Below are 15,453 nucleotides of genomic sequence, written 5' to 3'. Positions count from 1 at the left end.
TCTAACAGTGCATTCCCCTATTCTGTAGCTCGCGCGCGAAAATCATGGCATGGTGACGGGGGGGAGGTGGGGGTTCGCTCTCATCAAGTTAGCTAGAGTTGACCCACATAATAGCGGAAGTCAAACGATTTTGACATCAAAATAAAAGCGTACAATTTAGCTCCCGATCTAGCCTCAGAACAATTATACCACTGCTGTAGGTTTTTAGAAGTAAATCTAGTAGACATCCTTGTCTGGATTTATGTTTTGTGAATGATTGCTTAAGATTCAATAAGATGATAAGATACATTTTTCTTTATCGCTTGTTACAGCAGCAAATAATGATAGGATATATCAAGGAAAACAGAATATAAATACAAACTAGACTATAAACAAGAATACAGCAAATGGAAAACATATGTGACAATTACAACACGTATGATTAGTATAGTAAATAGTATGTTGTATTTTTGTCCGTCCTGTAGGCTCCTGTATACAGCACCTAGCCTAGGCATGTATGGCTGTTACAGCGTGAAATTGATATTAACATAATTATTTTTTCTCTTTGGTATGCCTACTTCCTTTGTATTATTAAAACAATATTCGTTAAGGGTTTTATTTTGAAAGATTTGCCCGGAAGTCGTATGTTTTTACTTTGGCTAACATCAACTGAAAATATTAGCGCACATTCAGGGCTCCAAATAGCTAGCCAGCTAGCTGAGGCTAGCATTTATCCCTCTCACAAAACTGGGTCGACAACAAGCTGTTTCTCAGACTGAGTTGGGGCGTTTATAGCACTCATGTTCTGAGTTAGTATTTTGTGGTGATTGCCCGTTTCCCAACCGCCGTGCTGTGAAGAAACGGACGCGCTCTAAAACAGTGAAATATACCGGCTTAAACGGCCAAGGAGTGGAGCTGGCTAGCGGTAGCTGCTAGCTTTGGGAGTATTGCTAGTGAGGCTACTGGCCAGGCAACCATTACTGTTAAAGCGGCTTTAGACAGGCTGTCGAGGTACCTGTGTCAGTCACGTAACATAACAGGTAAGACGGTTTCAGTTTACAACCTCATATCTATGAATGGCAGAATAGTTCATGACTTTTTACTGCATTTCAGCCAGCAACGGTTGGAATTGCTCTGCCGCCTTGTCAACGCCAAAGCATGATATCTAGCTAACGTTTGTGCTATCCATCTGCAAAGTTAGCAGGCTAGCCGGTATCGTTACTTGTCTCTGTACTTTTACGACAGAGTATACTATCGCAACACTGTTAATTTCTCATCCTGAATATATACGTTGAACAGTTGTTACAAAAATCTAAAGCTGCTGTCATGATGTAAATAGGAGAGGAGCTTTTAACAATGTTTTAAAACTGTAAATATGGCTGACATTTTACTCTCAAAATAAGGACACTGATCTGTAGAGGCGGTGGCATTCTGGACGACGATTGGCTCCGGGGTGGATCAGTCAAAATTCCGCGGAACGTGATTGGATGAGCCCGGTGTGTTGTGGCTAGACTTGATAGTAGTTGCCAACAGTTTTATGAGATAAAGTCGTGAATAACACTGATCATTTGTCTTCACTGTCCATGTATGTTTTGGCTGTGGATACCAATCCACAATTTGACAGTAGGCCAGCTGTCATCACACTGAATTATGATGCAGTTAGGTATTTGGTGTGAGGCAGTTTCGTTTGCGAGAAAGTGTGTGAAGGAATGTTTACACTACAGTTACCACGACCATAACCCTGCCCCGTAACATGGAGCAGAAAAATATAACCCACGCAACTGTGGTCTGGGTATTTTTTGAGTGTATGTGTCAACGAAACTTTATAATTCTTTTAGCCTCTCGAGACTTGTAACCGGATTTGATTCAGAGCTTTCTGGATCAGTTTTTCTGACATTTTCACAGTGATGGCATTAATTTTGGCTCATTACTGTAATGATTTCATTATTCAAAACAATACGCATTGCCATACAGTGATGCATATGGAACATCTTTTATTGAGACATATTTATGTCAAATTAGCTTCACTGAGTGTTCCAAAAAAAAGACAAAAGTCTTTGTTTACACTAAATTCTTTCCTGAAATTGTTAATTGATGTAGAAGAGATGAAACTAATGATTCCTTTTGGGAAATTAATTTGTTGAAGCAGCGGAGAATAAATCTAGATAAGAATAAGACAAACAGTTAGTACATTAGATAATAAAAGCAAATAATTACAGCAAAATGGTTACACTAGCAATGGGAAATGTACTGTATGCGTGTATCGTTGTCACATAACAATTTTGTCTTTTATTAAACTTTTTAAACCAGCAGGAGGGAAAGCGTGGTCGGAGGCCTATGAGGAAGCCACGCCGAAGAGGCCAGCTGGCCGGGGGAGGTGGAGCTGGAGCTGGAGCTGGAGCTGGAGCTGGAGCTGGTGGCAGGAAATCTGATGGGGTGGTCGGCGGGCGCGGGGGAGCCCGCCAGCGCTCCCCTTCCCCCTACAGCCTCAAAGCATCTCCCAGCAGAGAGACCCTGACCTATGCCCAGGCCCAGAAGGTGGTGGAGGTGGACCTTGATGGCAGGCTCCACCGCATCTCCATCCTGGACCCCCTGGCAGTCATCACTGAAGATGAGATGATGGCCCAGGACATTTCTGAGTGTAACAGCAACAAGGAGAACAGTGAGCAGCTATCCCCTCCCGCCAGCAGTGCCCACCCTGTACGCAAAGCCACCACACCCCGAGGCCGCAGGAAAGAATCCAAATATTCCTCTGTCAGATCGCCCCCATCCTCCCAGAACCACTGCCCCAATTCTCATTCACAAACACCGGACAAGTTAAACTCATCGCACCATCACCACATGACCCTCCCTGAACCTAAGTTTCGCGTGCTAGAGACTTTCAAGCCGGTCGAGGCACCTCCTCTGCCCACAGCCTACTACCGCTACATCGAACGCTCGGCAGAGGAGCAGGAGGCCGAGGCGGAATACGACATGGACGAAGAGGACATCGCCTGGCTGGAGATGGTTAACACCGGCCGGACGTCAGAGGGTCACTCGGCTGTCTCGGCAGACACCTTTGAGCTCCTGGTGGACCGGCTGGAGGAGGAGGCGTACCGGGAGGCCCGCAGCCGGGCGCCCTCCCAGAGCGCTATCGACGACGATGCCTTCTGCTGCGTGTGCCTGGATGACGAGTGTCTCAACAGCAACGTCATCCTCTTCTGCGACTCCTGCAACCTGGCCGTGCACCAGGAGTGTTATGGAGTTCCCTACATCCCCGAGGGCCAGTGGCTGTGCCGCTGCTGCCTCCAGTCTCCTCAGAAACCCGTCGACTGCGTGCTCTGTCCAAACCGCGGCGGCGCCTTCAAACAGACGAGTGACGGGCGCTGGGCGCATGTGGTCTGTGCTATCTGGATCCCCGAGGTCTGCTTCGCCAACACGGTGTTTCTGGAGCCGGTGGAAGGGGTCGGTAACATCCCCCCCGCCCGCTGGAAACTGACCTGCTACCTGTGCAAGCAGAAGGGTCGTGGCGCATCCATCCAGTGCCACAAGGCCAACTGTTACACTGCCTTCCACGTCACCTGCGCCCAGCGTGCTGGCCTCTTCATGAAGATCGACCCGGTGCGAGAGACAAACGTCAACGGGACCACGTTCTCTGTTAAGAAGACGGCATTCTGCGAAGCCCATTCGCCGCCAGGCCAAGAGACCGTCTCGGACGAGGAGGAGAGCGGAGGAAGAGTGGTGGGCGGCAGGGGGAGGGCTAGCAGGGGACGCAGTGCCTACACTGAGGTTCCCGCAACGCCGAAACGAGGCAGGAAGAGCGATGCCACGCAGGGTAAAAGGAAAGGGAAGAAGAGCGCAGAGGCAGCAGCACGCCCTGCTTCACCACTCGTCATAGTGCCTCAGATACCCACACAAAGGTATGATTTGCTTTGTACCTGAATAAAATCAAAGGATGCACACATGTAAGACACATACAAAACACATTTTTCTTTAGTGGAGCTGTTTAAACTGATGTCAGTTAATCTGTAGATGATGAGACCAACCTGTATCTCTCTCTCTGTTGTACAGGCTGAATACCATCTGCAAAGGAATCCTCTTCCAGAGGAAAAACCAGTTCATGCAGAGGCTGCACAGCTACTGGTTACTGAAGCGCCAGTCAAGGAACGGCGTGCCGCTGGTCCGGCGTTTGCACTGTAACGTCCAATCCCAAAGGAATACTGAACAGGTCAGGACAGGAAACATTACCACAGGCTTTGGACTAGGTTTTGACTGATACAGGTTTTTTGAAGGCCAATGCCAATATTTTTGGATTGAAGCTGGCCAATATGAGCCAGTCCTACTTTGGGCTACATGTTTGCAGAGTAGCAGAGATAAAAATTGGAAAAACAAAGCTACAAGAACATTCTTATCTCCAAAAAATGCATTGGCTAAAAAAGTCTGCAACAATTTATGTTTGCCTTAGTAGTATTTATTTGTCTAATGGTGTGATAATGTGTGCTTGTGGGTATCCGTTGTATTTTTTAGCCTGAGGTGGATGAGAAGGTTTCTGCCGCAAGAGAAGCACTGAGGTATTGGCAGAAGCTTCGGCATGACCTGGAAAGAGCCAGGCTACTGGTGGAGCTCATCCGCAAGAGGGAGAAACTCAAACGAGAACAGGTAACATGCAAGGATAAATCTCACATACTAGGAGGCTGACTGTGCTTTATATTTATGCTTGTTATTTGAAAATGTGACCATACATGTACGTTTTGAATATGACTGAAGCTAATAATTCATATATAGGCCTAGGCCTAATTATGGTTTTGCTGCTGAAGTTGCAGTGGATTTGAATCAGTAATATTGAACAACTGTGTCCAGACTTGCATACTATTTGTCTGAGCAATTACATCCAAATGAGTTTCACATCTTGGTAGTGCTATCAGTTCCAAACCAGAAAATGTGTCCTTCATTAAAAAATGAAGAATATGGAATAGGGCTTGGCACATTTACCTTGATAACAATAAATGAAACGACGATATTCTTTACCTTGGTGCACAAATATTGCATTCTCCATTAGGGTCACTGACATCAGTGTCATTAGTATTGGCCAAACTGCTTTGCTATCTCAGTCTAGTAACTAAAATATTTGTCCCACATGAATTAGCCACCACAGTTGCAAACACACATTGTCATACAAATACATTTTTGGTATACCGCCCAGCCCTAATATGGAAGCTACATGTATTGCAGTATCTGAGTATGCAGTGTAATCAAGTGTAGTGTTGTAATTTTGAATAGTTTGGATGAGAACTCTATTCTTAGCCTGCCCCTCAGACTTTTTCACTCTCCCTCTCATCATATGACCCCCGCAGGTCAAAGTTCACCAGGCGACTCTAGAGATGCAGTTGACCCCAATGCTGGTGCTGCTTCGTTCCACTATGGACCAACTACAGGAGAAGGACACGGCCCAGATCTTTGCAGAGCCGGTCAATATCAAGGAGGTAAGGCATTTCACTATTATAATAACACTGGTACAGGAAGCATACCGCCTGGTCTCAATTTGATGCAAGCTATTTCATTACATGGTTTATATATGAGATTACTCTGATGCAGGGAAGCATCCTGTACTTAACATTGTGAACAGTCGACATGTAGCCTTTAATGTTTATGTTTATGATGGTCAGTGGTTTGTCCGAATGTTGCTTGGCTGGCTGTTGTAGCTCAGGATGTAATGAAATGTAGAATCTGGTTTGGGGAGCTTTTTCTCTTGCAGGTTCTACTGTGGTAAAGTCTGTATGATCAAGAATATTCAAATGATGTATGGCAGGGCTATTCAATTATATTGTTCGGGGGGCCACATTGTCAGAAAGCTAAGGGCCCGGGGGCCGGATATTTCATTATGTATGTACACTTGACACAACGGGCCACCACATTTTCAAAACTTTTATTTCGCTATATTGCAAAAGTAGCCTAATCATAAATTAAAAAAGAAAATAAATAGGCATTCTTTAAGTAATTAGGCCATGTGCTTAATTTCATTTTCTTTATTTACACATATTTCTCAGTCCAGTAGCTGTTGAATTGCCAATTTTCGGCATCAACTTTTCTTTTCTTCAGCGTTGATAGTGACACTGATGATGTCATACGATAATTTGCATATCAATATATACTGCTGCACTTGTTATGCACGCCGCTGACTCCGCCCACCCGGGCCAGTTTCGGCGTACACCGGTAGCAATTACAAGTGGACCCTATCCTACAGTCCCTGCTCTCAGCAGAGGGAGGGAGCTACGCTGTGATCATCAGACCTCTCTGGATTAGACAAGCAAGTAGAGAAAACCGGCATCAGCCATACCAATTTATTGCCAAATGCTTTGGGATTCAACACATTAACATTGCTTCCCATGGTCAAAAAAAGTCGCCAGATTTGTTGCTAGTCGCTTCTGAGAAATAAAGTCGCCAAGGGGGTCTGAAAAGTCACTAAGTCTAGCGACAAAGTCGCCAAGTTGGCAACACTGCACCTACCCGAGTATGTAGAACAGAATCTAGTTTACAGTACACAGGAGCGCTCTGCTGGTTTGAAGGATTTATTGTTTTTTATTTATTGTGATTTTTTTTTCTTCAGGTTTCAAATTGAATTTATTTGTAAACAGAACTGATTGGCGGGGCGGTGAGACTTGATTGGCGGGCCGGAGTTGGCCCGCGGGCCGCCAATTGAATAGGCCTGATGTATGGGATGTACTGATGTATGGGATCGATTGTTCTATTTCCTACTTGTTATGGGTCTGTCATGCTGTATGTGAAGCTGTACTTGCATGGGAAGAAGGGACACATTTCTGAGCAATCAGACAATAAAGACTTATCGTATCGTAGGATGTCATGACGGAGACAAACATTAGAACTATACAGCGTTCAACCTTAACAATTTTTTCCACTTGTCCAGTATGTCATAGATCTACTTGCACCTTGCATGTTTTCACAGGCTTAGCAGGCAGAAATGAAAATACACTTTTTCAGAAATTGAAGTAATTACAAAATGTTCATAATATACAGCAGCAAAATAACTGAAAAATCTACAAAAACATAAATAAATGATTGATTGTGAATACATTTGAAATTCATGATTTGTAACAAATCAGTAAAATTCCAATATTCAAATCGGCCTGTGTTGCATTTACTGTATTCATAACCAATTGATAGAAACGTTTCTGTAAATGTAACCAGCAGTGACATGGAAAAAAACAACACCAAACCTAGAGTAGAAATTCATGAGGCTGGTAAGTGTCGATCTCCACTATCAGCTAGCATTTTTGCTAGCATACAGGCTTGGTGTTGTTGGCTCTTGGCACATGACATGCCACAGTGTGTGTTTGCAGCAACTGTCAGTGCCGATAATGAGATAGCTCAATCCGCCTTAGCCACAAATCACAGACAAACGGCATAAAGGGTACAGGATTGATTCATTGTGTTCAACCCAAGGAAATGGGTGCTTCCACAATAAAAGAAACAGCTCTTTTCTTTTCGCTTTGTGATTGGAGGTCGCCGCCACCATGTCTACTTCTTAAAGATCTCTGACTAACTCTGAGGTACAGTCCACTGTGATTGTTCAGAAAAAGCAAAACCTAGAGGAGAGTCAAAGATAACAGGCTTATCATCGGGTGAGAAATGACAAGACTAGAAACTTTTTTGCCAGAAGAACTGGCCCAAGTCAACCACTTACTGGCCCTGGGCCAACAGGTTATCCGTAGTGAATTTTATGCCTATGCATGCCACTAAGACAGGTAATATCATTTGCGTCTCCATTTCACTCACTAACCCATGTGGTGTTGTGTCATGTACTCAGGTCCCAGACTACCTGGAGTTCATCAGCCAGCCCATGGACTTTACCACTATGCGCTCCAAGCTGGAGGCTCACGCCTACCGCTCCTTGGCCGACCTGGAGGTTGACTTCAACTTGATGGTGGCCAACTGCCTCCTCTACAACGCCAAGGACACGGTTTTCCACCGGGCAGCGCTGCGCATACGGGACCTGGGTGGAGCCATCCTGCGTCACGCCCAACGGCAAGCCACCAACACTGGCCTGGACCTGGACACCGGCATGCACCTCCCCGAGTCGCCCCAGAAACGAGACTTTTACACCTGCACATGGGAAGACGGTAAGTTACACTGTTGGTATGTGAGAGCAAATGGGGACGATACTGCATGTGATTATAAACAGTCTGCAGCACTGGAGATGCAACAATGTTCAAGGTAGTTATATCTCTAGGCAGTGATTTGGAAAGCTGTGCTGTTTTTAGACCCTTTTGATATTCGGCAAGGAGAAAAATAGCTGATGGTTAAAACTTATTTTTAGAAGTCACAGTTTTCTCAGTATAGTTCTCCTCCATTATGTGGTGGGAAACAACCAACTTGATTCTTTTGGACTGTCTGACAGTAGTGAATTGATTTACGACCGGTTCATTTGACTCACCTTTGCAAAAATGACAGTTTTTAAGCCAACAGCACTTTGGGTACTGCAAGTGTGTCAGCTCATGTAGAACTGTAGCGCAGTCCAACCACAGACACTGACATTTTTTTATAGAAAGATAATGAACATGGGCACAATATATCAGCTAATGGCAGCTTTGATCCAAAAATGTCAGTATTGGTCGAACCCTAGTTGTAAATGCATGCCAGCCACAGACTCTAACTAACACTAACTCCTCCCCATCCCACCCAGTCGACAGTGTGCTGGATCCAGACAACCGGCTTCACATGTCGGTGGAGGAGCAGCTGAAGGAGCTGCTGGACAAGCTGGACTTTGTCACCTCCATGCGAGGCAGCGGCGCCCGAACCCGACGCATCCGCCTGCTCCGCCGCGAGATCAACAACGTCCGCTACCGGCAGGGCCAGCACCCCCGCCACGCCCTCCACAACGGACACCTCAAAGAAGAAGACGACGACGACGACGAGGAGGAGGAAGACGACGAGAAAGACGCCGAGCCGGACAATGCCCTGTCGTCTTCTGATAAAGGTGGGTGATAAAAGCACTGACGGTTTAACAGTATGAAATTACCAATGCATGTACCTTTAAAAGCCACTATTTTCAATGAGACCACTTGCGAACATGAGCTAACGGAACATTGTCCTCAGGTAATTGAGCCAGGGTCCCCCCCACGCACCAACCCCAACCACCCCACTGTCTACAGTCTAGTAAGTAGGGGCCCACAGAGTCTCGTTAGCCATGGCTGCCTCACAACTCCTCTCTCCAAGTGCACTCTATGTCTGCACCCCTTCTATACATCACTCTCATGGACTCACCACTCTCCATTGGCCACGTACAGTCATGCCATATCATCCCACTTCTGACACCAGTTTAGTCAAATGAAAGGATCTAGCTACCATAGAGGAGGGCAGCTGAACACCTGTGATTTGTGCCAGTTAAGTCATAAATACTGCCATGTTACCATGTTGCTGGTGTACGTTCAGTTGACAGTTGTGAGAGCAAAGTTATTGATCCACTCGTCTTGATAAGGTGTTCCATACCTTTAACAAATACTTAACAACGTTTAGGGCTGTATTTGTGCCAGAATGCCTGACGTAAATCATTACAAATTGACGTCATTCTCCAATGTGAATACTGCACCACCGCATCACACTACATACTAAATGGACATTCATTTAGAATAAACTCTTGGAATGGAATTTAAATTACTTATCCTCCTCATCTTCCAGAGGACCTCAAATCCACTTCGCCCCCAACACTGGAGCCTACCGGGCCGGCTCCTCCTCCTCGACAAGGGGACGCACCTCTGGAGCCTCCCACCCTGCGGCCAATCACCGGGGAGCCCCGGCCCGCGAGCTGGCCCTGCAAGCGCCTCAAACTAGGTGCCGAGCTCTCCGACAGCGCCACGGGGGACATTAATTGCACTAAAGCAGAGGAAAAGCCGGCGTCGCCACCTCCCATTTTGCACAGCGGAGGGCCAGCGGTGGCTAACGGTCTGCCGGAACTCACCACCCGTCCACGGCCCACCACCGGGGGAGTCGGCCGACGCACCTCTGTATTGTTCAAGAAAGCAAAAAATGGAGCGAAGCTCTTCAGAGAGAGAGACAATCCCTTGCTGAATGGGAAAGGGCCGCAGGAGGACAATACAGGCAACGCCCCTCCAACACCAAACTCCACGGCCAGCACCCCATCCTCCACGCCTTTCTCTACTCCATCCAAGACCCCACAGAAAATCCCAGGACCCCCCACCCTCACTACGCCTGAACATTGGACCCCCAGTCGAGACGTCGGCTCAGACAGCGAGCTGGAAAAGACACCGAAGCATACACTGGAAAGCGGTGAGTAGCCTAACTCGGTAGTTAATTAGACAAGGCGCCCCCCCCCTCCACCCCCAGTTTGACTTCTCCCCTCAGGTGGGCATTTTAGAATAGGCTACCCAAGGCCGTGACCACATAGGATGTGTTTTTGAATATGCCTGTGCCTTTCAGTGGTTTGGTTGCAGCAGGCATGCGTCTCCATCTCATGCTCAACTTCAAGCTGAGCATGTCACAGCCGTGCCACTCAATGTCAGATAGAGAAAAAATTAGCAGCACCTGGAGGGATGCAAGAAGCCTCCTACCGTTTCCCAGTGAGTAACGTTAACTTTAGCTACATCCTCCGTTTCCAGGGGCTCCTCATCCTCTTCTTCAAGAGCAAGCAGAACTATAGCCAACTTTCTCTTGGCATTCTCTTGTTTTTATGTTCAGCAACATCATCCCTAGTGTTAACTAGCTAAGATAGCTTGCCAGTTGTTGTAAAACTTGGTGTTGCATAGCAGCGAGAATGATGTAATGCTCCTTGCGTCCTTTGAGCTTTTGTTCTTTCTGTTACTCATGATGCTCACAGCTGAGCTTTGCGTTTGAGCAGGAGGAGAAGGCGTCACATCGGATCATGGCCTAAGACTTCTTTATGTGCCCTTTTCCAGCCTAGGTTGGACAATAAAAATGTATTCTATTCTGTTCTGTTCTAACCAGTTGTCCTCTTTCTCTAGTCATTTCAATTACCGCTGTTTTGAGACTGCTTCCCTTTGGTTTTCAGGACTGACCAATGGGTTCAACAAGCACAAAGACGGCGGGTCCGACTTGGAGTACAGCCCCTGCCCGGTCCTCCACAAAGAAATGTAAGCCATAGTGGATCTGTTCTCATTGTCTGGTTTTCGTGGTGATTGTCATTACATCCCAACTCTGTTTCTCATGTCACTGGTTGATGGTTGCAATGTGGCGTCTTACAGCAGCTCACCACGCAAACGAAGCCTTGGGAAACCAGCTCTGTCCAAAGTTCCCTTCCTGGAGATGGTCAATGGAGACTCAGATTACACTGGTACAGACATTTTTTTTTTATCCTATGCAGGAATATTAGTTGTGATCGCAGCTGAGGTTGGGTTTGTTATTCAAAAAAGGGTAATGTATTAACACATGACTCATTTCAAAATTAATGATCAGTAATTACTGTATACATTATATTCCTTTTCCATTACTCCAGAATTGGAAATTGCATCTTCTCTTACCTTCAAAAAATAGGATATGGTAGTCCAATGATGTCCAATGTCCTTGTCATCCAAGTAGTGTGAATGCTTCCTCTTGGGGAAAATCAACTTGTTTTGCCATTTTCTGAGCTTGGAATTATAAGTTTCTATCTAGGTGGAGTGCAGTTCTGAGAAATTAGCTGATGAAAAGATTGAAATGACTGAATGAAAAGAGTTGACATACCAGCGTGTAAAACTGTTATGTACTTTCATTTTAAATATTTAATCCAAAAAGGTTCTTTTTTAAAACAACACCACACAAGCATAAAGTAACATTCAGTGATCATGAATATGTGGATAACAAAATTTTGATTTAAAAAATAAAAAGTCATACAGCACAAACATTGAATGAATCAGTGGATGGAGGTGGGATATCATTTTTGGATAATTCAGCTTCAATCTGGTATTTAGAGGGGGTGATTTTATCAGTACTGAAATTTAAAATAGTAATTCATAACACTACTCATTACTGTGAAAAGTAATATTACTGTAACTACTGAGCAACATCTTGCCACCCAACACTGAGAGCTGATAGTGGACCAGAGCCAAACAAATATGCTCTCTGCATAGTATTAATTTGGGGTTACAAAGTACAATATGTTATGACCTTATTTGGTTCGGTTTATTTTCTTCATATTCAGATGATTTGACCCTCTGTTGTCTTCATGCAGGCAACTGCAGCCAAATGTCTGAGGATGAGACGGAGCTGGAGCCTCTAGATCTGGTGTGGGCCAAGTGTCGGGGATATCCCTCCTATCCTGCACTGGTAATTCCTTACTCCTCTTAGGACTACTGAAGCAGGATCACACATGACATGAACAGGCTGTCAGTAGGTGGCAGTTGCACACAGCTGCTAAATATGCAGCTTTCACCAAATCCACTTTTTCTGAAATGATAAGAAAACAGGTTACCAGTTGGGATAAAGTTTTTCTGAATCAGATAAATCCAAATGCCAAAAAAGTTCAACAGTAGAATAAGCTTAAATTCATATATCACCAGAAGAACTATAATAAGAGCTGAGGAGAAAGATGGTAGGGATTTTTATTTCAGGATTCAAATATTCCCTCTTTCTTCTTTTCCTTGAGTTTCCTTTTCAATAATACTTTTACCCTTGTGTAGTATTTTGAAATGGTTTCCCACAGCCAGTATGTATGCTGTTAAATGTTATGTTGTATAGAGAGCTGTGATAAGCACCTAAAGCCTGCCTACCAGCTACCCGTTGCGCTAACTTTGCGTTTCTCCCCAGGTCATCGACCCAGAGATGCCCGAGGAGGGTCTGCTGCACAACGGGGTTCCCATCCCCGTCCCGCCCAAAGATGTCCTCCGTCTGGGGGAGCAGAGGCAGGAGGAGGCAGGCGAGAGGCTCTACCTGGTGCTCTTCTTCGACAACAAGCGGACATGGTGAGGGTCGAACCTACTGACATGCAATGTGATACTTCATTCATCCCCGTAGGGATATTTTCTCTTTTCTCCACAGCCACTGCTGTAACGCACATCTGAGTCTTGTGTCTTTGTAGTATTAACCTTTGAAGCTCTAGCCTAGTCAGTCTCATTATTTTCTTGCTAATATGAAGCAATAATAATCCTGGGGAGTATCATCCCTCACTCTGGTATAGGGCTGAACGATTTTGAAAAAATAACTGTGATTATTTTGAGTGATTATTGCAATTGTGATATGATTTGCGATACTAGAGGGAATGATAATTTTTACATCATTATTCTCATTTTCATTGAAAAACGTATTAAAATGATTATGGTGTGATTTTTGCGGGGATCTGCACCAAACAAAGATGTTTTCTTAAGTCTGTAGAATATGATGTGTAGGCCAGGACATCTCTGCAGCACCACAACATTTCATTTAAAATGGTATTTTGACACACATTCCACCTTTAACAAATATTGCGCCTCCTGCGATTTGAAAATTGCAGTAGGCCATATTGCGATTTCGATAAAATTTCGATTAATTGTTCAGCCCTACTCTGGTTTGTGCCTCCTGAAACAGAAAAATAGTGGAAGAATTTTTTGTTGAGACGTTCTGATGTCACTTAAATTTGTCAGCCAATTTAGTGCTGTGAAGAATGTACTAGGGGAAGACAGACTGCATATTCATGATGAGGGCTGAATTCCATAGGAGATTCTCAAAAAGGAGTCAGATCAGTCAAAAAGATAATTTCTACACATATTTTTGGGATCTGCTGCCTTTTTCTCTTAATATGATTTATTCAAGGTCTCCATGGGCCTTGAAAATCCTTGAAATTTGTGGATTTGACAAAAATAAAATAAGGCCTTTTAAAGTTTTTGAAAACAAAAGGACCCCTAAGTGGGCATTGGCACTGTTGTTCAAAGGCCTTCATCGTTCTGGTCTGTGTCTCCTGTGCTGCAGGCAGTGGCTCCCGCGCGACAAGGTGACGCCCTTGGGTGTAGACGACACTGCCGACAAGCTGCGCATGATGGAGGGCCGGAAGACCAGCATCCGCAAGTCTGTCCAGGTGGCCTACGACCGGGCCATGATCCACCAGAGCCGCGTCAGCCACGACCACGGCTTCATGACCTCCAACTACCTGTAGAGGGTGACAGTAAGCCCCCCCCCCCCCCATAGTTACCCACTATGCATTTCTCCTCGGTCTTAAAGCGGCGGGACGGACGAGAGAAGAGTCTCCCCCCCCCGCGCGAGTAGAGAGTAAGCCGTGTTCCCACTGTGGTGTGATAGGAGTGTGTTGTGGCAGCACGGGGTCTCGGACTGTAGTTCTTCATCACCAAACCACTAGTGTCTCGCAGAAAGAGCGGTGGTATATGCCTTCGTGTCATTATTTAGTAGATGTGGAGCTCCGGATGTGAAAGAAGTTCCCTGCAGTTCCCGCGTCTCTGTGGTCAGTAAGCATTAATTAATTGTTTTCTTGAGGTAAATGCTTACTCCACTCGACGCGCTTGGAGCTGTGCGGCTGGATCAAATGTAAAAGAATTCCCCTCTATTTTGTATAATGCTACTGCCAAGGAATCAAATTGTCAGAAAAGAGATTTCACATATTTATATGAAACATGGAAGACGTATGAATGGATCACTGCCATCTTTTATACAATAGCTTTTTACATTTTAATCTTTTACAAAAAAAAAAAACACTTGTATATTGTAAAGGCACACTTTGTGTACATATGTATGTGTATTATCATACCCAATCTAATTTAATGTCGCTGTTTTAAAATGCGTTATTTCAATCAAACCCGCAAGGGGTAAAGAGAGGCTGTGTATATTTGTGGAGGAAGAAATAATTCCCGACTTGCTGCAGAGTGTATTTAGCTTGTCTTTGATGTAATTTCATTGTGCTGTGTGTGAGCCCGTGTGTGTGAGTTCAGAGCACACAACACAATGACCCGTTGTTCTTTATATTTGAATTCTCTTTTTGATACAGAGAAAAATAATTTATTTATGGAAGACAGAACTATAGAAATAAAGTTATATTGGTTGAAGCTGAGAATTAAATCTGTTATTTAAAACGAATGGAATGAGGTTTTAAAAACATACCAAGCCAACATTTTACAGATATTGACTTCAGGTGTTGGGTTTATACTGTCGTTGGCGAGCTTTCAGTCCTGACCAACCCCGATGTTCACTATAAACACCCAGAATATTCTATTTATTGTTGAGTGTTCCTCGGAGCCCCAGTTTATCGAATGGAAAAAATACACCTTTATAAGCTTGTACAAACTGCAGATTTTACCTACTCGCCAAATACTTTGTCTGAATCAGTATTTTCTCATATGGGGAAATAAATGCTCTATTAAAAACCTTTTGGGATTCCTTAACTATACTGTCCTTTCTATTCTTCTTTTTCCATCTACATATAAACTTGTTTCCTAGCTTGTAACCACTTTGCCAATCGCTAGACATGAACACTTTTAAAAGCCAGATAGTCACTTTTCCATTGACAAACTCCAATAAGCACATTCATTTTTATTTTAACCT

The 15,453-nt window shown here is 44.6% G+C and overlaps 1 protein-coding gene across 1 annotated transcript; it reads left to right on the top strand.

Moving 5' to 3' along the window:
- The first annotated feature begins 2,483 nt into the window (after positions 1-2,483).
- On the top strand, positions 2,484-15,279 carry LOC139641492 (bromodomain and PHD finger-containing protein 3-like). Its single transcript, XM_071515908.1, has 12 exons — positions 2,484-3,878; positions 4,030-4,186; positions 4,486-4,617; positions 5,313-5,441; positions 7,784-8,096; positions 8,660-8,953; positions 9,655-10,263; positions 11,003-11,084; positions 11,196-11,284; positions 12,161-12,255; positions 12,736-12,890; positions 13,873-15,279. The coding sequence occupies exons 1-12, from the start codon at positions 2,596-2,598 to the stop codon at positions 14,054-14,056; spliced, it is 3,522 nt and encodes a 1,173-aa protein (XP_071372009.1). The 5' UTR covers positions 2,484-2,595; the 3' UTR covers positions 14,057-15,279.
- The last annotated feature ends 174 nt before the right edge of the window (positions 15,280-15,453 follow it).

The sequence above is a fragment of the Centroberyx affinis genome, unplaced genomic scaffold (assembly GCF_046629955.1).
Source record: "Centroberyx affinis isolate AG114_WGS23_722 - 3 ecotype Tasmania unplaced genomic scaffold, CSIRO-AGI_Caff_v1 ptg000379l_1, whole genome shotgun sequence".
NCBI lineage: Eukaryota > Metazoa > Chordata > Actinopteri > Beryciformes > Berycidae > Centroberyx > Centroberyx affinis.
The sequence above is the reverse complement of the archived record's forward strand: the minus strand, read 5'-3'. Positions and strand labels throughout refer to the sequence as shown.